General features: G+C 48.4%; 1 protein-coding gene across 2 annotated transcripts in view; it reads right to left on the bottom strand.

Moving 5' to 3' along the window:
- Positions 1-25,407, bottom strand: part of phldb1b (pleckstrin homology-like domain, family B, member 1b) — a 368,925-nt gene that overhangs the window by 127,583 nt on the left and 215,935 nt on the right. For both annotated transcript variants that reach the window (XM_048562077.2, XM_059639124.1), the window contains exon 6: positions 23,483-25,059. In XM_048562077.2, coding sequence (XP_048418034.1) covers positions 23,483-25,059 — 1,577 coding nt within the window. The remainder of the gene's footprint in view (positions 1-23,482; positions 25,060-25,407) is intronic.

Raw genomic sequence — 25,407 nt, 5'->3', positions numbered from 1 at the left:
GCCCCATTCCCAGGTGAATTTAATATCACCCAATGCATTATTTGAAGAGGAGCATGGGAGAGCTCTCGTCAGTCAATAGTCAATACAGTGTGGAGCTGGAGGAACACAGCAGGCTAGGTAGCAAGAGAGGAGCAAGTCAATGTTTCAGGTTGGGACCATTCTTCAGGGCTTCAGTCAGTGACTTAGAATCATAGAATCCCTACAGTGCAGATAGAGGCCATTCAGGCCATCGGGTCCACACCGATCCTCCGAAGAGCATCCCAACCAGACCCACCCCCCCCACCCTATCCCTGTAACTCTGCATTTCCCATGGCTAATCCACCTCACCTGCGCACTCCTGGATGCTGTGGGGCAATTTAGCATGCCCTATCACCCAAGCCTGCACATCTTTGGACTGTGGGAGGAACCTGGCACACTCAGAGGAAACCGACGCAGACACGGGGAGAATGTGCAAACTCCACACAGACAGTCACCTGATGCTGGAATTGAACCTGGGTCCTTGACGCTGTGAGGCTGCAGTGCTAACCACAGGAGTGCTGTGCACAATTTGACTGCAATTCTTTCCCTATATTACAATACTAATGACACTCCAGAAGGCGCTTTCGTAGCTCAAAAGCATTTTGGGTTTCCCTCAAGGCACTACATAAACGCAGATCTGTCTCTATATCAAGGGGAGGTCCTTTCTTTTCCCTGTCAGGGACCATTATCCTTAAAAGCAAACAGGATTAACAAAAAACAATGCACTGGCATCTGATACAAGATAACTGCAAAAAAGGGAGATGCTTGAGGGGGTTGTGGGGCAACAGGAGCAGACTGGTACTAATTGGGCAGCTCTTTCAAAGGGCAGGCATGCCATGATGGGCTGAATGCTCTTCTTTTGCACTGTAAGACTCCAAAGATCTACAGAATAGGAGTAGCTCCCAAAACAATGACACCCAGCCAATGTAGGTCAGCAAACAGGCAGCTTGTTAGCTCGACTGAGAGGTCAGGGTGTAAGAAAGACCCACATTGTGGTTGAACAGGGCACATATGTCAGTAAACACAGAGCTCCCATTTTCTTACAAGTCTAGAGTCAACAGATGGCTTTTACTAGTCACTCTCTGAATGTTTGATTGAAATGAGAAGAAACTAAAGGGTTAAGTTCAGCATCCCAGATGCCTGGCGTTGTAAAATTCAGTCTGTGTCTCCCTAGGTAACACTCACACCCCAGAGTTCGGATGTTGTCTGTTCAAACTCCATTCTAGGAACTTCAACTTTGTTCCCTTCACATTGGTGAGGAGTATTATTTTTTGGCCAATTTTACACAATAAGCTGTCAGAGAAGATTTAATTTTAATGTGGATGGTGTTGTCACTGGCTTATCTGTCTATACTGTGTGTTGAGGGGCTGTATCATTGTTGTCAGAGAGTCAGAAGGTCAGGCATTCATGATCCAGTTCAGAGATTAGAGCGTATGAACTAGGCTGACAGACTCAGAACGGCACTGGGAGAGTGCTGTCCAATGCGGGTGCCATTTCTTTGATGAGTCATTAAACTGAAGCCCTGTCTGTCGCTCAGGTTTTGTGACGGATCTGATGACGCTACTTCGAGGAACGTCAAGTGAGTTCCCTCCTGGTCGATACTTATCACTCAATAAAACCGGGTTCTCCTGTCATTGTCAAGTTAATGTTGGGAGCAATGTTCTCATGTCTGCATTTTAAAATTCTCACCTCATTTTCCAGTTCCTCCATGCCTCACCCTCTCACTCTCTCTGCAATCTCCTCCAGTTCCATAACTCTCTGCGATATGGTGCCTGGGATGGTGGAGTTCAGCACTGAAGAGAGGCTGAAGCAGAGAAGGCTGAGGGCGGGGTGGAGGGCGGGAGGTGGGCAGTGTTCCTGATTGCTGTGTATAAAATTATGACGGGCTCCGACAGGGTGAATACCTAGTGACTGTAATAAGATCAGCCAGGTGGACCTGGCACAATCAGGCAGCCCTGGCTGACAGATATAGACAGGAGTGTCAGACATCCTGGTCACTCTAAGAGCTGGCTCTGAGGGAGCTGGATCAGTGTCAAGGACACTCCATGTGTAAGTAAAGGGTGACTAGGGATTCCAGCCTCTTTGGAGTTATTTTAGATAGAAACTGGCTGTTCCCCTTTGTTGATGGCTCAATAACAAGATAGTATAGATTTAAGGTGAAAGGCAGCAGGCATAGAAAGGGCTAGAGGAAGCATTCTTTTCATTCAGGTAGCAGTGGGAATCTGGAACGTTCTGCCTGGGACAGTGGTTGAGGTAGGAGACCTTTAAGAAGTACCTGGATGTGTGCTTGAAGTGGCCTACTGTTGGAAAGTGGCACTGGTGTAGATATAGCGTAGCAGTGCAGACTGAATGGGCCGAAGGGCCTGGTCTGCACAGTGTGATTCTGTGATTCTCTGAAAGCACTCTGCTAGCTCTGGCCTCTTGCACACTCTGGAATTTAATCATTCCACGCTGATTGGCTGTTGGAGCTTGGGTTTTCCTGTTCAATCCCAGGCAGAGTTCCAAACTCTTTGGAAGACTTTGGAAACAGTTTGTGGAACAAGCGAATTTTGGCATTCTTAAGTCAGGAGATAACTGTCTGCACTCCGAACTCAGAAGGGGCACAGGAATATCAGTACCTATCGTCTATCCAGTTCTAACAGGTGCAGGCTCTACATACCAATGTGATACAATCTGAACAACTTTCCACATTAGATATAGCTCAGGGACAGCACTCTTGTGACCAAATCTCTTTCAGCAGGGGTCACCGCCATCCACCTGAGTATCGCAGAGTGATAGGGTTGTACAGCATGGTAACAGACCCTTTGGTCCAACTTGTCCATGTCAACCAGATATCCTTAACTAATCAGGATAGGATTTAATGTCTCATCTGAGAGACCATGCCTCAGACTGGGCAGCAGTCCGTCAGCGCTGCACTGTGGGTGTCAGTCTGCATTACAGGCTCAGGTCCCTGGGGTAGGACTTGCCTGTACGAGTGGTCACCTGCAATCAACAGGAAGGTGTGAGCTGGACATGTGCTCCTCTCCCTGCTCCCTCACATCGCCCCTGCAGCTCCCCTTGCTGTTTGGAGACACGGTGTGTGAATCACAACGTGAAATGCTTAGTTTTGTTTCTCAATTTTAATGTTCGATGATGGCTGATATCAGAAGCCAATTACAGGTGTAACATACACTTCATCAATCTGCTTCCTCTTGATGTCTGCAAAGGGACAGTGGGGAGGGATTGGAACAGGGGAGTTCCATTCAGCCCCTCAAATCCAACGTCTCATTTTTAATGAGAGCAAGGCTGGTCTGTAGTGTAGGCGACAAATCTGTTTTTCACAGTGACTGGAAAGGGTCATCAGTCATTTAATGCCTTCATATAAAAGGGAGAATCTGAGGAGTTTCAGGCGATTTTAGGATTTGCTGCACTTGCCTGGTTGGGGGCAGATCAAGAAGCTTGACGCCACCCAGGACAAAGGAGCCCCCGCTTGATTGGCATCACATCCACAAGCATCCATTCCCTCCACCACCAACACTCAGTAGCAGCACAGTGTACTGTCTACAAGATGCACTGCAGAAATTCACCAAAGATCCATAGACAACACCTTCCAAACTCACGACCACTTCCATCTAGAAGGACAAAGGCAGCAGATACACGGGAACACCACCCCCTAGAGGTTCTCCTCCAAACCACTCGCCACCCTGACTCAGAAATATATCGCCGTTTCTTCGCTGTGGCTGGGTCAAAATCCTGGAACCCACTCCCTCACTGAACTGGGATGTTCCCCTACACCATATCATGAGCAGCAATTCAAGAAGACTCCTCCCCCACCACTCCCCACACCACACCCACCACCCCCACACCACTGCCCACCCCGCTTCCCTACGGCACTGCCATTTCTCCTTTCTGTCCTTCTGGGCTGCTTCTGTTAACATGTTTGTTTTGTGTATCACTATCTAATGTTTGAACCAGCCCTGTGCTAACACTGCTCCAGAGCGAGCAGTGAATAACATTCCTTTCTATTTCCGCACGCTGGCTTTTCACACAATGGCCACCTGTTACTTCTGTACTTCATAGCCATGCAGCACAGCCCCAACAGCCGATCTCTCTCACTCTCGCTGAGCTAACATTGAGCTTACCCGAACCCTTGGTGACTGCACTGTTTCCAATATGACTGGGCTCCAATTATCTGTGGTGCCTCACCATTTCGCTGAGGCGGGGGTGAAATTAACACAGAAGTTTCCAATGACACAAACCCTGCAGACACCAAAGCTTTACAACTGCAACTGACTGATGCTGGCATGCCTCTCTCTCGCCCAGTCAGGTTTGCAGTCAAAGAATTCACCCTGCTGAGATGGTGCTAGCTCTTTTGAATTCCAACCCAGTTCATCTCACTCACTAACTCTCCCTCCTGCATCATTACTAATTTCTCCTCCAAGTGTTTATTCAAGTTCCTTTTGAATGTTACTTTTCAGTCTGTATCCACTGCCTGTATTCCAGATCAATAACACTTATCGCAGGAACAAACTTACACAGCCTGATAGTTCACTGAGGTGATGCCTTTCATAGTGGAATTTCCTGGATTAGCACACATCTCTCAAGCAGGAGGGACACTACCGTTCACCCCCGAGAGCCCCCATGCTCAAATATACTCTGGTCCAAAAGTAATTAGCAAGCAGGGACACTTGCATATGCTGCAGGCCCACAATATAGCCAATCAAAGACTGCTACTGGAAGGTCAGAAAATTATATTCAGAGACAACAAAGTCCGGTTGGTTCAAAAAGAAGGTCCGTTTTGGGATTTATCGGTGCTTGGGCTGAAATTGGTTTGTTGAGAAAATTTAATAAGCCTTGAAATTTGTTCTGGATGTGAGTTTGCTCGCTGAGCTGGAAGGTTAGTTTTCAGACATTTCGTCACCATTCTAGGTAACATCATCAGTGAGCCTCCGACGAAGCGCTGGTGTAATGTCCCTCTTTCTATTTATCTGGTTAGGTTTCGTTGGGTTGGTGATGTCATTTCCTGTGTTGGTGATGTCATTTCCTGTTCTTTTTCTCAGGGGATGGTAGATTGGCTCCAAATCAATGTGTTTGATTTGCCCACGGACAGCACGGCCTCCAAGTCGTTCCTGTCGTCTATCACGGAGGTCTTAGACGACGGCACGAGGTAGTGGTTGGACCGGCCGATATCCCTGGACGAGCTGACCAGAGCCCTCAAGTCCTTGGAGAGAATAGGACTCCTGGGAGCGACGGCTTACCGGTCGAGCTGTATTCCGCTCTTTGGGACCTGGTCGGCCAGGACCTGCTAGAGGTGTACGATAGTGCGCTTCGGGCAGGGGAAATGTGCAAGTCCATGAGGAAGGGCATCATCACCCTCATTTACAAGAGGAAAGGGGAGGGGGAAGAAATTAAGAATTGGCGTCCCATTTCACTATTGAACGTGGACTACAAAATCCTGGCCAAGGTCATAGCCAACTGGGTCAGGTCTGACCTGGAGTCGGTGATTCACCCTGACCAAACCTGTGCTGTGCCGGGCAGGAAGATCGCTGAGAGCCTCGCGCTCATCAGGGATACGATCGCCTACGTACAGGACAGGTGGGTGGACACCTGCCTCGTCAGCCTGGACCAGGAGAAGGCCTTCGACAGGGTCTCTCATGCTTACATGAGGGACGTCCTCTCCAAATTGGAGTTCGGGGAGGGCATCCGCAATTGGATCTGGCTGCGCTACACCAACATTGTTAGCGCAGTCTTGATCAACGGGTGGGAATCGGACAGTTTGTTTTTTTCCTTTAGTTGGTGTATGTACCCCCTGGGTAACCCAGAGCGGCTTGCATGACTGGGTAGGTGTGTAAATATGTTTTATTTTTTGTACATCTTACGAATAAAGTATATTTTTCAAATAAAAAAAAGGTGACGAAACGTCTGAAAACGAACCTTCCAGCTCAGCGAGCAAACTCGCATCCAGAACCTCAACCTGAGCTACAAATCTTCTCAAAACTCGCTTGAAATTTGTCCTGGTGAAGGGCCCAGAAAATGAAAGATTTAAAATCCACCCATTTTTTTTGTTTGGACATTTTAAAAACATACTTTACAGCTCTGCCAAATTGGTACTTGACCCAGACCATGTCAAAGTGGGCCAATCCAAGTGGAATCAGACTGTGCCAACTGATTTTGGATCTCGCACTGAGCTGAGCGAAGATCTCGGCTGTCCAGTAGTCAGACACTAATTCCAGTCCAGCTTTCCCTGGATGTTGGAGAGGTCAGAACATTAACTTAGGAATGAGGTCCATCTCTGACTTTCTACAGTGAATGGGCGAAGCCTGGAACTGATTTGTTTACATTTCCCAAAATTGTAGAATTGCCTCACGTTCTAAGCTCTGACAGAGGGCTCTCCCACTCAATTCTCCTGTTGGGGGAAGAGGGCTACAGCGTTGTGTCTTTGCATCATATCCTTCCTTTTCACTGAAACTCTACCCTCTCAAATAGCCTTTTCATTCATGTCCAGCATTAACCAACTTTACTGACCAGTCCTACTGAGAAAGCCACCGGATGTGAGACAGAATTAAATCCCACATTGGGAGTTAGCTGAGAAACCCCGGCTATAAATCAAACCCCTTGCGCATTAAATTCCTGGATAGGAGCTGTCCTCGGAGAGGCAAGGACAACACAAGTGTTCACACAGCTGTGAAAATGTTTTCAGTTCTGACCAAAGTGACATGGGTTTAAATAGCAGGCAATAACAGTTCAGCCTGGGATCTGTGAGAGGTAGAGGCAAAGGGACACAGAGAGTAAATAGAAACTCACATCTACTTTCACACACACACACACACACACACACACACACACACACACACACACGCTTACAGACAGGTTTCCTCTGGGTGCTCTGGTTTCCTCCCACAGTCCAAAGCTGTGCAGACTCGGTGGATTGGCCATGCTAAATTGCCCGTAGTGCTCAGTGATGTGTATCTTGGGTGGGTTAAGAGGGATGGGACTGGGTGGGATGCTCTTTGTGTCAGTGTGGACTTGTTGGGCTGAAGGGCCTGTTTCCACACTGTAGGGATTCTGTGATAAATTCAGGGCATTGCTGAGTGAGTGCAGCACTGTCAGAGGTGCTCTCTTTTGGATGAGACATTTAACCAGGATCTATGTGTCCTCTCAGGCAGAGATAAAAGCTTCCCTTGCCACCTTTTTGAAGAGGCGCACAGGGGAGGGATTTACTGATGAGTCAAACAGTATTTATTCTGAGGAAGGGTCACCAGACCTGAAACATTAAATCTGTTTTTTTCGCAGATGCTGCCAGATCTGCTGAGCTTTTCCAGCAGCTTTGTTTTTGTTCCTGATTTACAGCATCCGCAGTTCTTTTAGTTTTTGTTTAGTATTTATCCCTTAACTAACATTGCTAAAGTTGACAATCTGGTCATTGTTGTGAGATATTTGTGGGATCTTGCTGTGCGCAATTTGGCACACATTACTTCTGAAAGTACCTCATTGGCTGTTGTAACAACGTGTAGAGCTGGGATGACCACGGCTGGCCAAGCAGCATCAGAAGAGCAGAAAAAGGTCTTCAGAAAAGAAGGGTCCAGACTCGAAACACCAGCTCTCCTGCTCCTCTGATGCTGCTTGGCCTGCCGTGTTTATCCAGCTCTACACCTTGCGATCTCAGATTCTCCAGCATCAGCAGTTCCTACTATCTCATTGGCTGTCACGCCCGTTGCAAAACCCCTCGAGGTTCTGGGAGGTGCTATTTCCTGAATCTACTGGCCATTTAACTTCAGCAAATGCAAAAACAACTTGCATTTACATTGTGCTTTTGGTGTCTTAGTAAAACATCTCAAGGTGCTTCTGAAGAGGGTTAACAAACAGAGCTTGATGCCAGATCACACAAGCAGCACAAGATGTTGGGAAAAGTAACAGATCTTCGAATGAACAGTAAAGTGTATCTCTAGCAGAGGGAGAGGATTCACGTTCCCAATAGAATTTCATTGTTAAATATTGGCCTCACTAAGGGACTGTCCTGCATTCAGTTAGTGCAAGAATGGCAGGTGTCAAGAACCAGAACCTGTGTCAAATAATTTACTCCAGATGCCTTCATTCAGCAGATGTTCTCCGAGCTGCTGTGACACGCAATTGCTCCTTTGAAGATTTATCAAGGCCTTCCCTCATTTCTGGCACAAATTCCACATTCCCGAGTTATCTAACTGAACCACTAGAAGGTTTATCACGCCAGGAGGGGCCTGTAAAAACAGCACTGTTTTGTGCTGAAAGCTGCCACAAATGCATTAGAATCAGCAAGAAATTATCTAACTAGAGAAACACAGGTGGAAAGGTAGACCCATTCAGCTCCTGCTGTACCATTTGCTGAGATCATGGGTGATCTGTGAAAGTTTACTCCAACAAGTGAGTCAGTTGTGCTAAAACGCATGGGTCAAGATCTGATGCATGGCTTCAGCAGGGTGCAGATCTTCATTGTCAGAGACTGCAATTGATGGCAGCTGCCACGGTTACCTTTACAGAGATCAGCTGACATTCATTTTTTATTTGTTCATGGAATGTGGGGCTGGCTAGTGAAAGAACTCCACAGCGGCCGGTATCCCATCACCAAATAAGTCCACAGGGGTCGGTATCCCATCACCAAATAACCCCACAGGGGTCGGTATCCCATCACCAAATAACCCAGGGGTCGGTATCCCATCACCACATAACCTCACAGGCACTGGTATCCCATCACCAAATAACCCCATTTGTGCTGGTATCCCATCACCAAATAACCCTACAGGGGCCGGTATCCCATCTCCAAATAACCCCACAGGGGTTGGTATCCCATCGCCAAATAACCCCACTGGGGCCAGTATCCCATCACCAAATAATGCCACAGGGGCCGGTATCCCATCACCAAATAACCCAGGGGCTGGTATCCCATCACCAAATAAGCCCACAGAGGTTGGTATCCCATCACCAAATAACCCCACAGGGGCTGGTACCCCATCACCAAATAACCCCACAGAGGCCAGCATTTGGAGCAGCATGGTGGCTCCCTGGTTTGCACTGTTGCCTCACAGTACCAGGGATCCGGGTTCAATTCCACCCTCGGGTGACTGTCTGTGTGGAGTTTGCACATTCTCTCTGTGTTTGTGTGGGTTTCCTCCCATAGTCCAATGATGTGCAGGTTAGGTGGATCAGCCATGCTAAATTGACCCATAGTGTCCAGGGAATGTGCAGGCTGGGTGGATTAACCATGGGAAATACAGGGATAGGGGAGGTGGGACTCTTTGGACGGACAATGTGGCCTCAATGGGCTGAATGGCCTGCTTCCATGCCACAGGGATTCTATGATTCAAATTAATCCCATCACCCTCTATTTACACACAAACTGTCCTTGACTTCAATACTGCCTTATTCTGAGTCAGGTACCTGAGTGTCATTATTTCTGGCGCTCACCCTTTTTATCTGTCACCCAAACTCTCTGATTGGATCAGATTAACAGGCCCAATCAGGGAACTCATATTCCAGGGGGTCCAGTTGGCAGACCTCGTTATAATTCTTACAGCTAGGTTATCCTTTCATTTCCCATTCCTTAATTACCAAGAATGTAGGTAGGAGTGTTTTGAGGATCAATGGTCGGCACAACATTGTGGGCTGAAGGGCCTGTTCTGTGCTGTACTGTTCTATGTTCTATGAGTCAATCACATTAATGAGAAGTCACATGTAGACCAGGTAAGGATGGCAGATTTCCTTCCCTAAAGATCATTAGTGAACCAGATGGGGTTTTAACAGCAGTTGCCATTAGCTTTTAATTTATTGAATTCAAATTCCACCACCTTCCACAGTGACATCTGAACCCACATCCTCCTTATATTAATCTGGGGATCTGGATTACCGTCTAGTAACATTGCCACAATGTCACCAACTGCCAAAGTCACCAAGGTAACTGGACCCCATAGCACAGTACTCTGAAAATGAGCTACAGGCCCCAGAATAGGAGGGGAGGAGGAACATTGGGCAGGAAAGAGAATTGTATGACACTAACAAAGAAATCCAGCTTATTCCAGTTAAAGAATGGAGTGTTTCCCTTTGGGAGTCCCATGTTGCAGCCAAACAGAAATGGTTTCCATGGCTCCAGAGTGTGGGAAGTCTGACATGAGCCAGACTTCCATTGCCAGGGTCATGAGGAATAAACATCATAACTTATGAGTCTGTGACTCAGATCTCAAGCAGTTCGTGGGGTCACAACACATTGCTTGCTGTCTGTGCCTGCCTTCAATATTCGCTCAGCACTCTGCACTGACCAGCTTGCCAGAGGTTGCAGAGCAATGGTTTCTCAGGTAGACTCAATGTTCAATCTTACAGCACACAAGGAGATGCACCCAAACGATAGCAGTGTTTCCATGGCTCCTGAGGGTGGGGGGTGCCATTGAACAAGGGTCATTGCTCCTGTTCTTTCCCCACAGCTCTGCAATCATTAATGCAACTGTCCTTTGAAAGGTGTTACTGAACCAGTCTCCACTGTTCCTTCAGACAGCACATTCCAGGTCACAACAATGTCCCTTGTTTAAATAGAAGTCTCTTTCCTCCATGCCCTGGGTCATTGGTGAAACATCTTAAATGCATGTGCTCAGCTTATTGAGGCTCTGTCCAATGGAAATCACCGTGTGGTGGGAAGGGGTTGCAACTGGTTTCAAACACCATGGGTTGGGCAGGGAGGGGCTAAGGAAACCAGAGCGGGAGGTGTGGGAGAGGAGACCATGTGGTAGGGGTGTAGGGGTGTGGGGGCGTTGTAGGTGAATGGCTATGTTTGCCGCGCCGTTGAGGAGCAGGAAGAAGCCATTCGGCCCCTAGTGCCTCTGTTATTGTTCAATATGGTCACAACAAATCTGAACATGGTCTGAACTCCGTCTTCCCAGCTCAATAACTCAAGAGATTGAAAGATTTGCCCAACACAACCATGCATATAAAAACCATAATAACTGCGTATGCTATAAATCAGAAAGAAGTTGCTGGAAAAGGTCAGTAGGCCTGGTAGTATTTGTGAAGAGAAATCAGACTTAATGTTTCAGGTCCAGTGGCCCTTCCTCAGAACTGATGGTAGCTATGAAAATATTGCTTTATATGCAGAAGTTAGGGAGTATGGAGTAAACAGTAGTGGGGGTAGAGCCCAACGAAAGAGAAAAGTCACTGGACCCAAAACATTAACTCTGATTTTTCTTCACAAATACTGCTAGACCTGCTGAACTTTTCCAGCAACTTCTGTTTTTGCTTCAGAGAGAACAGTTGGGCAGAAAACAAAGTTGATAACAATCTGGCTGGGAGGGTGAATAGCTGTTAATGGGGACTGTTAGTACTAACAATACATAGTGTGTAATGGCTGGATATGTGGTAACAAGGCCTGGTGTATAGGGTAGGAGGCTGGGACATGGGAGAGTTTAGGTTCTAAAATTATTGAACTCAATAACGAGACCGGAGGGCTGCAGGGTCGCCAGGCGGAAAATGAGGTGTTGTTCTTCCAGTTTGAACTGAGCTTCGCTGGAACGCTGCAATGAACCAGAGACAGAGATGTTGACCAGACAACAGGGTGGTGCATTTAAGTGGCAGACAACAGGTAGCTCAGGGTCTTCTTTGCAAGCAGAACGTAGATGTTCTATGAAGCGGTCACCCAGTCTACACTTCGTTTCCCCAATGTAGAGCAGACCACATTGTCAGCAGCAAATGCAGTAGGCTAGATTCTGGGAAGTGCAGGTGAAGTGTTGCTTCACCTGGGTATGTTTGGGCACTTGGATACTGGGGAGGGAGGAGGTAAAGGGGCAGGTGTTGCACCTTCGCTGGTTACAGGGGAAGGTGCCATAGGGCTGTGGGGAGATGTGGGGATGAAGGAAGTGTGGAGCAGGGTGTCCCAGAGGGAATGGTCCCTGTGAAGGTGGACAAGGGAGGGGAGGGGAATATGTGTCCGGGGATTATCTCGCTGGAGGCGGGAAAAATGGCATCTGATGATTTTCTGGATGTGGATGCTGGATACGTTCATCGATTTCACTTCTAATTCTGGATGAAAGAGGGAAGCAGCACCGATGATATCATCGACATATCGCAGAAAGAGTTGTTGGTGGGGGCCGGGACAGTGAATGAGTGAGTGCACAGGAGCCACAGCCCTTGACGTTGCCCCCCAGGTATGAAGCACTTGCTCCCTGCGTGAATGAGGAACAGGGCTGCAGGAAGGAGGAGTCAACTGACCATGGCACCATGGTTCAGGAGGCCATACAAGAGGGGGGTGGATAATGGACAGATTGTAGCTGTAGAGGATTCCATCATCAGGGGGATAGACAGGATCCCTTGCGAGCAGGATAGAGAATCCCGCATGGTGTGTTGCCTGCCCAGTGCCAGGGTGTGAGCCATCTCTGACCAGCTTGAGAGGATACTGAAGAGGGAGGGGGAGGATCCAGTTGCTGTGGTCCATGTAGGTACCAGCAACATAGGCAGGACTGGGGACAAAGACCTGTTTTGAGATTATGAAAAGCTAGGAAGAAAATTAAAAATCAAGTCTGGATTGCTGCCCCAGCCACATGCAAATTGGTACAGGGAGGTGAGGATCAGGGAAGGAAACACATGGCTAAGAGTGGTGTGGGGAAGAGGTTTTCCTTTTCATGGGGCACTGGCCTCAGTTCTGGGACAGGAGGGATCTATACCGCTGGGATGGACTCCGCCTGAACAGGGCCGGGTCCAGTGTTCTGGCGAAAAGGGTAAATAGGGTGGTCAAACAAAGGAGATTATGATGGGATGAGGGAGGAGTTAGCTAAGGTAGAATGGGAGCAAAAACTTTATGCTGGGTCAATTGAGGAACAGTGGGGGACTTTCAAAACGATTTTTCACAGTGCTCAGCAGAAGTATATTCCAGTGATAAGGAAGAACTGTAGGGAAAGAAATAGTCAGCCATGGATGTCTAAGGAAATAAAGGAAAGTATCAGACTGAAAAAAAACACATACAAAAAAGCAAAGAGTAGTGGGAAACGAGTAGACTGGGAAACCTTTAAAGGCCAACAGAAAGCCACAAAAAAAGTTATAAAGAAAAGTAAGATAGATTCTGAGAGTAAACTAGCTCCGAATATAAAAACAGGCAGCAAAAGTTTCCATAAATGTGTAAATCGTAAAAGAGTGGCGAAGGTAAACATTGGTCCTTTAGGGGATGAGAAGGCCAATTTAATAACTGGGAATGAGGAAACAACCGAGACATTAAACAGTTATTTTGTGTCAGTCTTCACAGTGGAAGACACAAATAACATTCCAAAAACTGATGGCAAGAAGGTTATAGCAGGTGAGGACCTAGAAACTATCATTATCACTAAGGAGGCAGTGCTGGGCAAGCTAATGGGGCTAAATGTAGACAAGTCTCCTGGCCCTGATGAGATGCATCCCAGGGTACTAAAAGAGGTGTTGGGGGAAATAGCAAATGCACTAATACCAATTACCAAAATTCACGGGAATCTGGGGTGGTTCCCGCAGATTGGAAAACAGCCAATGTGACGCTACTGTTTAAAAAAGGCAGTTGACAAAAAGTGGGTGACTACAGGCCAGTTAGCTTAACTTCAGTAGTGGGGAAAATGCTTGAATCTATCATTAAGGAAGAAATAGCAAGACATCTGGATATAAATTGTCCCATTGGGAACACCCAGCATGGGTTCATGAAAGATAGGTCATGTTTAACTAATTTGGTGGAATTCTTTGAGGACATTACTTACATGGTGTACAATGGGGAACCTGTGGATGTGGTGTATCTGGATTTCCAGAAGGCGTTTGACAAGGTGCCACACCAAAGGCTGCTACATAAGATAAAGTTGCATGGTATTACAGGTAATACATTGGCATGGATAGAGGATTGGTTGACTAGCAGAAAACAAAGAGCAGTGGTAAATGGGCGTTTTTCTGGTTGGCATTCTGTGAGTAGTGGTGTGCCTCAGGGATCAGTGTTGGGACCTCAATTGTTTACAATTTACATAGACGATTTGGAGTTGGGGTCTAAGTGTGGAGTGTCAAAATTTGCAGATGACACTAAGATAAGTGGCAGAGCAAAGTGTGCAGAAGACACTGAAAGTCTGCAGAGTGATATGGATAGTCTAAGTGAGTGGGCAAGGGTCTGGCAGATGGAGTACAATGTTGATAAGTGTGAGGTCATCCATTTTGGTAGGAATAACAGCAAAATGGACTGTTTTAAATAGTAAAAAATTGCAGAATGCTGCTGTGCAGAGGGACTTGGGTATCCTTGTGCATGAATCACTAAAAATAGAACTGCTGGTGCAGCAGGTAATTAAAAAGGCAAATGGAATTTTGTTTGTCATTGCTGGAGGGATAAAAACAGGGAGGCTATGCTGCAGCTGTATAGGGTCCTGGTGAGGCCACACGTGGAGTACTGTGCCCAGTTCTGGTCTCCTTACTTGAGAAGAGGTATACTAGCTTGGACGGGGTGCAGAGGAGATTCATTTGGTTGATTCCAGAGTTGAGCGGGTTGGATTATGAGGAGAGACTGAGTAGACTGGGATTATACTCATTGGAATTCAGAAGAATGAGGGGAGATCTTATCGAAACATATCAGATTATGAAGGGAATAGATAAGGTGGAGGCAGGGAGGTTGTTTCCACTAGCAGGTGAAACTAGGACTAGGGGGCATAGCCTCAAAATAAAGGGAAGCAGATGTAGGACCGAAGTCAGGAGGAACTTCTTCACCCAAAGGGTTGTGAATCTGTGGAATTCCCTGCCCAGTGAAGCGGTTGAAGCTATCTCACTGAATGTGCTTAAGGCAAGGCCTGATAAATTTTTGAACAGTAAAGGAATTAAGGGTTATGGTGAGCGGGCGGGTAAGTGGAGCTGAGTCTCAAAAAGATCAGCCATGACCTTATTAAATAGCGGGACAGACTCGGGGGGCCAAATGGTCTACTCCTGCTCCTAGTGCTTATGAGTGAATGAGTTGCATGATTTTGCTGTTTTAAAAGCAAATCTCTCAGACTCTAGGAGCCTGGGTTCATCACAAGGTCTGGAGAAATTAGCTGATGGACTCTTACTGAAGTGACATTTAAATTCATTTCAATGCGTTTCCCACAGAGTGAGGTAATCCACAACAGAGCAAAGATCATAAAAAACAAAATCATTTTCAGCTTGAAAGTGTTGGCGGGGAAAGAAAAGGTTGACTGCATTTTAACGAGGTTTAAAATGTCATCGAGTTACAGTGGGTGGAATTTTTCTGGCTCACCATCCAATCCCTCCTCCACTCGCTCTTGCTTTCTGAAGCTTTTTGCTGTGAGCCACAATGGTGCTGCCAACCCCAGCTGGATATATTCCAGATGTTTCATCGCACAACAATCTCCTACAGTTATCAACTGCCCTGTCCCCTCCCTAATGCCCCACTAGACAGCTGATGTGAGACTGTACCCTTCTACCTCAAACGGGAAGTTCAAGAGCTGGCTGTTAGTCAATGGAAAGTCAATCAGGCATCTTATCCCAAAGCCTTACGTTGCTAAGACTGTACATTAGAAGGAAACAGAGATTGAATAACATTTTTCTAATGCCCTCTCTGGATTTCCAAGTTCGTTTTGCACTTGGCCGTTTGCTGGGGATCGGTGTTCTGTCCCAGAAGTCTCCAAGACAATGCCAAGTGGCAGTCGATTGGGGCCAGGAATGAAACTCAGTGAATGGCCTGAGCCAATGTTGGAGCACATCCGAAGGCTGGAACCCCTCCTGCAGCAGGGGACTTCACCACTTGCTCAATCCAACATGGAGCCACACCACCCTCTGCTATTTTCAAAATCCCAGAATAATTTAGACAAGGTGTCTAGAGAGTTTCATTCGCATATATACTTGCCCTAAAGGGAATACAGCACGGGTTCCTAAGATTGATTCATGGGATCTGGGATTGGCTCAGATGAAGAGTCATCCAGACTCAAAACGTTGGCGTGCTTTCTCTCCACAGATCCTGCCGGACCCACTATGATTTCCGGTGCTTTTTGTTTCTAGTATAGATTCCTGGGATAGCCGGTTTGTTGCATGAGCACAGGTGGAGTTGCCTGGATCGGTATTCAATGGAACTTAGGCAAATGAGAGGGAATCTCATTGAAACGTATCAAATTCCAACAGGCCTGGACAGATTGATCGCGAGGATGATGGTCTCCCTGACTGAGGACGTATATAACAAGGTGACGTGGTCTCAAGAGACGCAGTAAGCCATTTGGAACTGAGATGAGGAGATTGCTCTTCACCCAGAGAGTTGTGGGCCTATGGAATTTGTCATAGGCTGTGGGCATATTAAGACTTAGGAACAGAAGTAGGCCATTCAGCCCATCAAGTCTGCTGCACTATTCAATGAGATCCTGGCTGATCTGGTAATTCTCGGTCTCATTTTCATGTCTCTTCTTCATAACTCATTATACCTTTACTGATTAAAAGCCAGGTCACTGAATATATTTAAGACAGAAATAAATTTCTAGAGGCTAAAAGTGTCAAATGGGGTGTGGTTGAGAGCACAGTATGGTGTTGAGATAGAAGATCACTCATGATCATGACGAACAGCAGAACAAACTCAGTCTGCCAAATGGCCTACACCTGATCCTAAACTCCATGTTTCTATAGTGCCTCTCACAAGCTAAGATGTCCCAAGGGACTTTTGAAATGTATGCTAAGACTTAGTGCTCTCCATTAACAAGCTCCCTCCCCTACCTTCCAGCATCAGGAAAAACCTTACCCCCAAGAACAAGCTCCAATCAGCTGGTGCAACACTGCTCAGCAGTTATCTCAGCCAATCAGGAGCCTCGTCATTGAAACCTTGCCCTCCCCTCCAAAGCTGCTGGCCAATTGGAGACCAACAGGCACTGGGAGCCAGACATGTCTGGGCTTCACAACCATGCAATAACCAGAAGGTGTGACTTGAAGGGCTGAATGGCCTACTCCTGCTCCTATATTTGCCTTTCTCAGGATGGATGGCTCAGGGGTCTGCAGGCTAGCACACTGCAATGGTTCTGAGTAGCTACCATCAATCCCCCACCACACCTCCATTCGTGCCCCTAATTGCCCCTGGATTGGAGTAAATAGAACCGACTCCCAAACCAGCCTGGCTTTGCTTTCAGGAAAGCTGTCAATTTTCTCTCCAGTCAAGAAAGCAGGTAATCAGACTGGGGAACGGTTGAGGCCCTGAGCTGGTCATTAATTGGCCACAGAAGACTAAGTGGTGGAAGGCTGAGCAAGGACCTTCATTCGGTACTTGACTGCTGAGCGGGTGGGAAAGGAGAGGCGTCTCCTCACTGACATTCAGCATCCATTGGGCAGGAAGCTGCATGCTGACCTCCCTGAACCACCTGTGCTAAGACGTGGACAACACAATAGTCACAACAGTACATGGGAAGATCCCAAAGTACCAACGACCAGACAACTGGGAAGGAAAAACGTGGAGGAAATTGGGGGAAAGAGCCGTGAAGACCGACTGATTTGTGCTGCTGAGGGGCTGACATAGGTACAATGGGCAGAATGGCCTCCTTCAGTGCTGTATGATTCTCCACTGCTTGAAGGATAAATATTCACCAGGACACCTTAGGGGTCCTAGGAATTCCTCTGCTATATTTTTGAAAAAATGCCATGAGCTCCTTTACATTCCACTTGGAAAGGGCTGAGCTTAATGGCTCCTCTGTAGGAGTTTTTATTTAGTCACCTGTGGGGTGTGGGTGTTGCTGCCTGGGTCAACTTTTATTGCCCGTCCCTGGGTGCCCTTGAAAATGTGATGATGAGGTGCCATCTTGAACTGCTGCTGTCTGTATGCTGCAACCTCTCCCTCAGGGCATCCTCTCCCTCAGGGCAGCCCCTCCCTCAGGGCAGCCTCTCCCTCAGGCAGCCCCTCCCTCAGGGCAGCCTCTCCCTCGGTACAGCGCTCCCTCAGGGCAGCCTCTCCCTCGGTGCAGCGCTCCCTCAGGGCAGCCTCTCCCTCGGTGCAGCGCTCCCTCGGGGCAGCCTCTCCCTCGGTGCAGCCTCTCCCTCAGTGCAGCCTCTCCCTCGGTGCAGCCTCTCCCTCAGTGCGGCCTCTCCCTCAGTGCGGCCTCTCCCTCGGTGCAGTGCTCCCTCAGGGCAGCCTCTCCCTCGGTGCAGCGCTCCCTCAGTGCGGCCTCTCCCTCGGTGCGGCCTCTCCCTCGGTGCGGCCTCTCCCTCGGTGCGGCCTCTCCCTCAGTGCGGCCTCTCCCTCAGTGCGGCCTCTCCCTCGGTGCAGCGCTCCCTCAGGGCAGCCTCTCCCTCGGTGCAGCGCTCCCTCAGTGCGGCCTCTCCCTCGGTGCGGCCTCTCCCTCGGTGCGGCCTCTCCCTCGGTGCAGCGCTCCCTCAGTGCGGCCTCTCCCTCGGTGCGGCCTCTCCCTCGGTGCGGCCTCTCCCTCGGTGCAGCCTCTCCCTCGGTGCAGCACTAGCAAATAACCTTGATTTTAAGCTCAAACCTCTGCAGTGGGCTATAACTCGGAGTTTCGAGAGTATCACCCATTGAACCATTCCTGACACTATTTAAATAGGACAGAGATAGCAAGACATTCTCTTAGATTAGAAAAGGAGCACAGATGGGGTCATGAATGAGACATATTTGTTCAGATAGATTTCAAGGTAGTTTTGTCCGTGAAGGATTCTGTTGGTAAGAAATGATGCTGGGTCTCTGTGCTGATCGGGGAGAAGGTGTCAATAAACAGGAAGGGTCTGTGTCACTTAATGGAAATTTGACACCATTGGAAAATTAAATCTTGGACTTACCGTCTCATTTACAAAAGCAACAGGAAATTAAACCAGCTATGATTCACCGCTGGGCACAATGAGTGAAATAACTGAGGAGACTCAAAGAATCAAGGGATAAGGGAAAGTGGGAGGGGATTGTGGGGGAGGGGATGGGAGGGGAGGGGAGGAGATTGTGGGGGAGGGGGAGGGGGAGGGGGAGGGGACTGGGTGGTGAAGGGCCAGGATGGGGAGTGAGATGGGGGGAGGGGGAGGGGGAGGGGGGAAGAGAGGGGAGGGGGTGGTAAAGGGGATGGGAGGGAGAGTGAGGCAGGGGTGGTGAGGAGGAGGGGAGAGGACGGGCTGGTGAAGGGTACGGGAAGGGGCCTGTGAGAGGGGAGGGGAGGGTGTGGTGAAGGGGACAGGAGGGGGACTGAGGGAGGGGGAGGGGAGGGTGTGGTGAAGCGGACAGGAGGGGGACTGAGGGAGAGAGAGGGGAGGTGAGGGGGAGGGGTGATGAAGGGGACAGGAGGGGGACTGAGAGAGAGGGGAGGTGAGGAGGCAGTGAGGGGACAGTGAGAGGGAGGGGAGTTGAGGGGGAGAGGAGAGGGAGGGGGTGGTGAAGGGGACAGAAGGGGGAGTGAGACAGGGAGGTGAGGGGGAGAGGAGTGGGAGGAGGTGGTGAAGGGGACGGGAGGGGGAGTGAGACACAGGAGGTGAGGGGGAGGGGAGGGGGTGGTGAAGGGGACGGGAGGGGGACTGAGAGAAGGGAGGTGAGGAGGCAGTGAGGGGACAGTGAAAGGGAGGGGAGGAGGAGTGAGAGAGCTGGGGAGGTGAAGGGGAGTGGTTGGGGAGTGAGGTGGAGGGGAGGGAAGAGTATGGGGAGGGTGGTGAGGGGGATATGGGAAGTGAGGGAAGGTGAGGGCGCAGCGAGCAGGTGGTCAGGTGAAGGGGTGCAATGAGTGAGAGGGGAAGTGAGGGTGGGGGTAGGTCATCGTGAATTATAAAATGGAGCTCGACACTGAGCTATAGAAGATATTTAGGTCAGGTGGGAGTTCTGGAGTTTGTGGCTCATGGAGCTGAAGGCACGGCCCTCAGTGTGGAGCGATGGGACTCAGGAATACACCAGAGGGAGGAATCAGAGAGGTTCCCTTTGACACTCGCTCCTTCTCACTCTCTGACCCACTCTCTTCCTCGATTCACCCCCCACCACCACCACCCTTTCTCTTACTTCCCCCACGTCCCCTTGCACCCTCTCCCTCTCACACGCTTAAGCCACCTTCCCCCGCCCCAACCTTTCGTTCACACGCTGTCGCCTCCTCTGCTGTCATCTCTCTCTCTCACATTCCTTTTCCTCAACTTCCCACACAGCTCCCTTTTCTGATGAAGGGTCTAGGCTTGAAACGTCAGCTTTTGTGTTCCTAAAATGCTGCTTGGCCTGCTGTGTTCATCCAGCTCCACACCTTGTTAATCCCTCCAACTCCTGTTCTCAAGCTGAGGGGGAGGTGCAGACAGGTTGGGAGTTGATAAAGAGAACACTGGGGCCTGTCAGTGAGGATAGCATCTCAGTGTCATTGGGCATCACTGAGAGATTGGCTTTGACATGTTAAGATTACACCTTATGGAAAATAAATCAAACATGCCCCTAATATGGAACGCTCATTATGTTAGTGCTAATCGGGACTCAGAGAACTGGAAAGCAACACATTGTAAGAATTCTCAAATCAAACATCACCTCCAATGAAGCGGGTTTAAGAACAATGTTGAAATTACCTGATGTTTTACAGGGTCAAATGGAACAGTTTAGAAATCAGGCGCTACATCATCTCGCTGTTGATTGCAGGCCCAAGAGGCTCATGCACTGGCCGAATGGGCATTTTGGGGTGGGTAACGTGGATTGGGGGTACAGCAGCTGCTCACTGCTCTGCCGCTGTGATACAGTTAGGAGAAAACAATGGGGGAAAGAAATGGGGGATGTCACATGGACGTGATGCCTCGTGGGTGGAATAGCCCCGAGACCAATCGCACTTGACGGTTTGTCATGGGGACAGGTGGCGATGTGCCAATTCTCAGGGTAATGGGCCTGAGGAACGGAGGGGAGAGAATCAGGGAAGCGGGGGGAGGCAAGATTTATCTCCAGTTTCACTATCTGGGAAGTATCTTTCACTATCGGCAACAGATTTCCTGTTTGTTTCTCAGCGGGAGTCAGAGGACAGACTGTTCAACAAGACTGACTGTGATGGGAGTAGCTTTACAGGAATTGATCAGACAAAACAAGAACAGAAATAGGCCATTCAGCCCCAAGCCTGCTCTGCCATCCAATAAGATAATGGCTTATCTGTTTGTGCTTCAAATTCCACATTCCCATCCACTCTTGATCATTTTTCACTCCAGGGAGACACAAAGCCACACAACCCTCTGAGAGAAAAACATTTCTCCTCATCTCTGAACTGAAATGGGCAACTCCTAATGTTTAAACAGCATCCCTTAGTTTCTGACTAACTCAGAAAATAATACATCCTTTCCATGTCTATCTTATTAAGGCCATTCAGGATCACTTACAGGAAATGTGAGTCACTGATGCAAGGCATAAGTGTGACCATAACAGGAAATAAATGTGACCATTACAGAAATTGGGTATGACCATTACAGGAAATAAACGTGACCAATACAGAAAATGGGTGTGACCATTACAGGAAATGGGTGTGACCATTACAGGAAATAAACGTGACCAATACAGGAAATGGGTGTAACTGTCAGGAAATAAACGTGACCAATACAGGAAATGGGTGTGACTGTCAGGAAATAAACGTGACCAATACAGGAAATGGGTGTGACCATTACAGGAAATGGGTGTGACCATTACAGGAAATGGGTCTGACCATTACAGGAAATAAATGTGACCAATACAGGAAATGGGTGTAACTGTCAGGAAATAAACGTGACCAATACAGGAAATGGGTGTGACTGTCAGGAAATAAACGTGACCAATACGGGAAATGGGTGTGACTGTTACAGGAAATGCACACCGCACACTAAACTGTTAACATTAGAGATAGCTTTATCATAACTGAAATTTCTGACAATATTCTCTGTCTAGACTTAGCACAACAGTTACTTGGGAGATGACTGAGAGAGAGGCCAGAACAAGTGGGTGAGTTACCCCAGAGGGGAGAGGGCAATATATAAAAAGGCAAAAAAAAACTCATGCCTTTCTTAAGACCATAAGACATAGGAGTGGAAGTAAGGCCATTTGGCCCATCAAGTCCACTCCGCCATTTAAATCATGGCTGATGGGCATTTCAACACCACTTCCCTGCACTCTCCCCGCAGCCCTTGATTCCTTTTGAGATCAAGTATTTGTCGATCTCTGCCTTGAAGGCATCCAACGTCCCGGCCTCCACTGCACTCTGCGGCAATGAATTCCACAGGCCCATCACTCTCTGGCTGAAGAAATGTCGTCGCATTTCAGTTTTAAATTTACCCCCTCTAATTTTAAGGCTGTGCCCACGGTTCCTAGTCTCCCCGCCTAACGAAAACAACTTCCTAGCGTCCACCCCTTCTAAGCCATACATTATCTTGTAAGTTTCTATTAGATCTCCCCTCAACCTTCTAAACTCTAATGAGTACAATCCCAAATTTCCACAGGACAAAGGTATTAAACATCCTTTGTTCTATGTGCTTTTCTGTAACTTTTGAATACCTTTCTTACATTAATTGTGCACTGGCAGGGTGGCATGAAAGAAAGAATGGACTGTTACTTAGCCTGAACATAAGGGAATCAACATAAAATTGATTACCCAGGAGTGAGTTGGAAACTAACTGTAGGATTTATGTGTATTAGACCAGATTGCTGAAAATGATGAAAGAATATAATCCAATGAAGAGATTTAAAAGTGAAGTTCCAATTGGTTTATAACTTATTAAAAAATCCCAAGATTACAGTGTGCAAACACTCTCAGGGACGTATCCATTACAAGCTTTAACTATTGAGTGGATTGGAGAGTTCCCTGCCTTTGCTGTGATATCTAGATCAGTGATGGATATTGTGGTGAACACTGAGGGCTTGCAGCATCTTGAGGACAATCCACAATGTCATCCTCACTGCAAATGAAGCTTCTGATTCAATCGCTGTGAAAGACAGAAAGAAAGATAGCACACTGAGACAGACAGAGAGAGGACCCAGCAGGGTCAAAGAAGAAACGGAGGAGAGAAGAAATGAAAAAACAGAAAGGGAGCGATGAGAGGAAAGTGTGAGGAAAGAGATCAAGAAAGAAGGGAAGGCATGAGAGAGGAAAGAAAAAGAAGAGAATGATAAGAGTGATAATGGGAACTGCAGATGCTGGAGAATCCAAGATAATAAAGTGTGAAGCTGGATGAACACAGCAGGCCCAGCAGCATCTCAGGAGCACAAAAGCTGACGTTTCGGGCCTAGACCCTTCATCAGAGCCTCTGATGAAGGGTCTAGGCCCGAAACATCAGCTTTTGTGCTCCTGAGATGCTGCTGGGCCTGCTGTGTTCATCCAGCCTCACATTTTATTATCTGAGAATGATAAGAGTTTAGGGATGACAGGAGAGGATAAAGAGAAGGTTTAAGAAGCAAGAAAGAAAGGAGAGGAAAGAAGACGGAATGGTTAGGTGAAGAGATAAAAGGTTTGTTTACTAAGCAGTTGATTGGGGCTGTGTGTGCAGCACCAGTTTGCGATCTACCATAAACTGTGTGCAAACAGTTTGTAAATTACCAGCATCTTAATTCAGTCAAAGGCAGCCACGCACTCACCAGCATTTGCATTTCCTGCTCGCGGATTCGCTCCTCCCTCTGTCGTCGGTGGTAATCCAGCAGTTCATCCTCATTGTCGCTGATTTCAGAAATACTGTTCTTTCGCTGCCGTGTCACCGAGGGCCTCTCATCCCCAGGCGCCTTCCTCTGCAGCCTTGGGCTTTGTAGAGGTGTCGACACAGCCAGAGAGGTGAGACTGTGCGTCGGGGTCAGGCTGCTCCCATAGGCTTTCTTGGGGAGGTCAGCGCACATCAGGGTCGGGGAAGGACTGCGATCTCGGACTCTCCTCCCACTGGTCATCAAGCTTAACCCTGGCACGCTGTGGGATGAGAAATCCTCATTCCTCTCGGATGAACCTGATGAATGTTTACGTCTAAAGCGAGGGCTTTCTGGCGTCTCCTTGATGACTTTCCCCTGGATAGGAGGCGCCTCGTGACGAGCTGCTTCTCGGCAGGTCCTTGGGTGGGGTGAGGTTGGTGGATTGGAGAACGGAGAATGTGGAGCAACCTTCCTGGACATGGAAGGACTCAACGGGGGCAACTCTCTCATACTTTCCAGGCTCCTTCGGCCCAGTCTGGGACTCTCGGAGGGCTGAAGGCTTCTGGGATGTAATGGGACAGGTTGGTTGACGTGGACGAATCCCACATTCTCCACCAGCTGGAAACCCCGTGGGGACAACTGCTTTGATGGACTCGAAGTGGTGGCTCGGTCGATGGGAGTCTCTTTAGCTTCTCGGAAAGGGCTCGGTGGCCGTTCTTGAAGGGAGCCACCCACTTTGGTCCTAGGGCTAGGAGTTGGGTGGGACTTGGTTCCAAATCTAGGACTGCCAGGAACTGTCAGAACTGGAACCCTGGAACCCCCACCGCTGGGGCTTACAGATACTGATGGAACATTGTGACTTGACTGGGAAAGCTTTGGGCTTTCCGGCACTTTCCTGGCATCAGAAAGCACAACTGAGGGGAAACCATCCAGTGGGAAGGCTCTCCTGTTGACTGTTGGACTTGGTGGTGTTTCCTGGACTTTGGCTCCTTTCCTGTGAGAATGTGGACTGCCTGGCACTCGCTGGGGCCCTGGACTGAGGCCGTTACACTTGTTCGGGTCTGTAGCTGCTGCACTGTAGTTAGGCCCAGGCCTGGGGCCTGGGGGCTGCACAGTGTGGTTATAACTTGACGATCTGACAGGAACAGTAGGAGGCACCAGAGGTCCCTGCTCCTGGCAGCCTGGAGAGGGGCTGGTGTAGCTGCTGCTGCTAGTCGCAGACGGAGATGACAGGGGTGAGAATGGTGGGGACATGTTGTCATAACTTGAACCCACTGACATGGCACCAGGGCTCAGGGGCGGTGATAGGAAGTACCTGCCACCTCCATTGACCATGGGAGACAAAGGGGACTGGGCATTAACAGTCTGCTTTTTACCGGAGGATGGGGCATCGTCCATCACCAAAGAGTCCATAATATCTTGTAGATCCTTCTCTATGGAGCTGACCAGCGAACTATGAGTGACTTGGGCTCCAATTTGATTACTTGAACCTTCATTATGTGGAGCCTGATGGTTCCCATTTACCAGACTAGCGGAATCTGCAAGAGTGGAAAAGGAACACATTCAGTCGTTGTTTAAGATGCCAACAATATCACCCAGGGACAGTCAAGACTCAGTAACCAGACTAAGGATCCCAGTTCCTAACAAAGAGCTGCGATCAACCTGAGATACCCATAGCGGCGCTATATTGGTGGTTTGAGGAGCCACACAAATAAGTCAATCCTCTAACTCCAAGTGCAAGAGATAGTAGGAACTGCAGATGCTGGAGAATCTGAGATAACAAAGTGTAGAGCTGGATGAACACAGCAGGCCAAGCAGCATCAGAACGAATCTGAAAAAAGGGATTAAGAGGGCTAAGACAGGACATGAGATATTGCTGGCAAACA

Source organism: Stegostoma tigrinum, chromosome 32, assembly GCF_030684315.1.
Source record: "Stegostoma tigrinum isolate sSteTig4 chromosome 32, sSteTig4.hap1, whole genome shotgun sequence".
NCBI lineage: Eukaryota > Metazoa > Chordata > Chondrichthyes > Orectolobiformes > Stegostomatidae > Stegostoma > Stegostoma tigrinum.
Note: the sequence above shows the minus strand (reverse complement) of the source record. Positions and strands in the feature narration are given on the sequence as shown.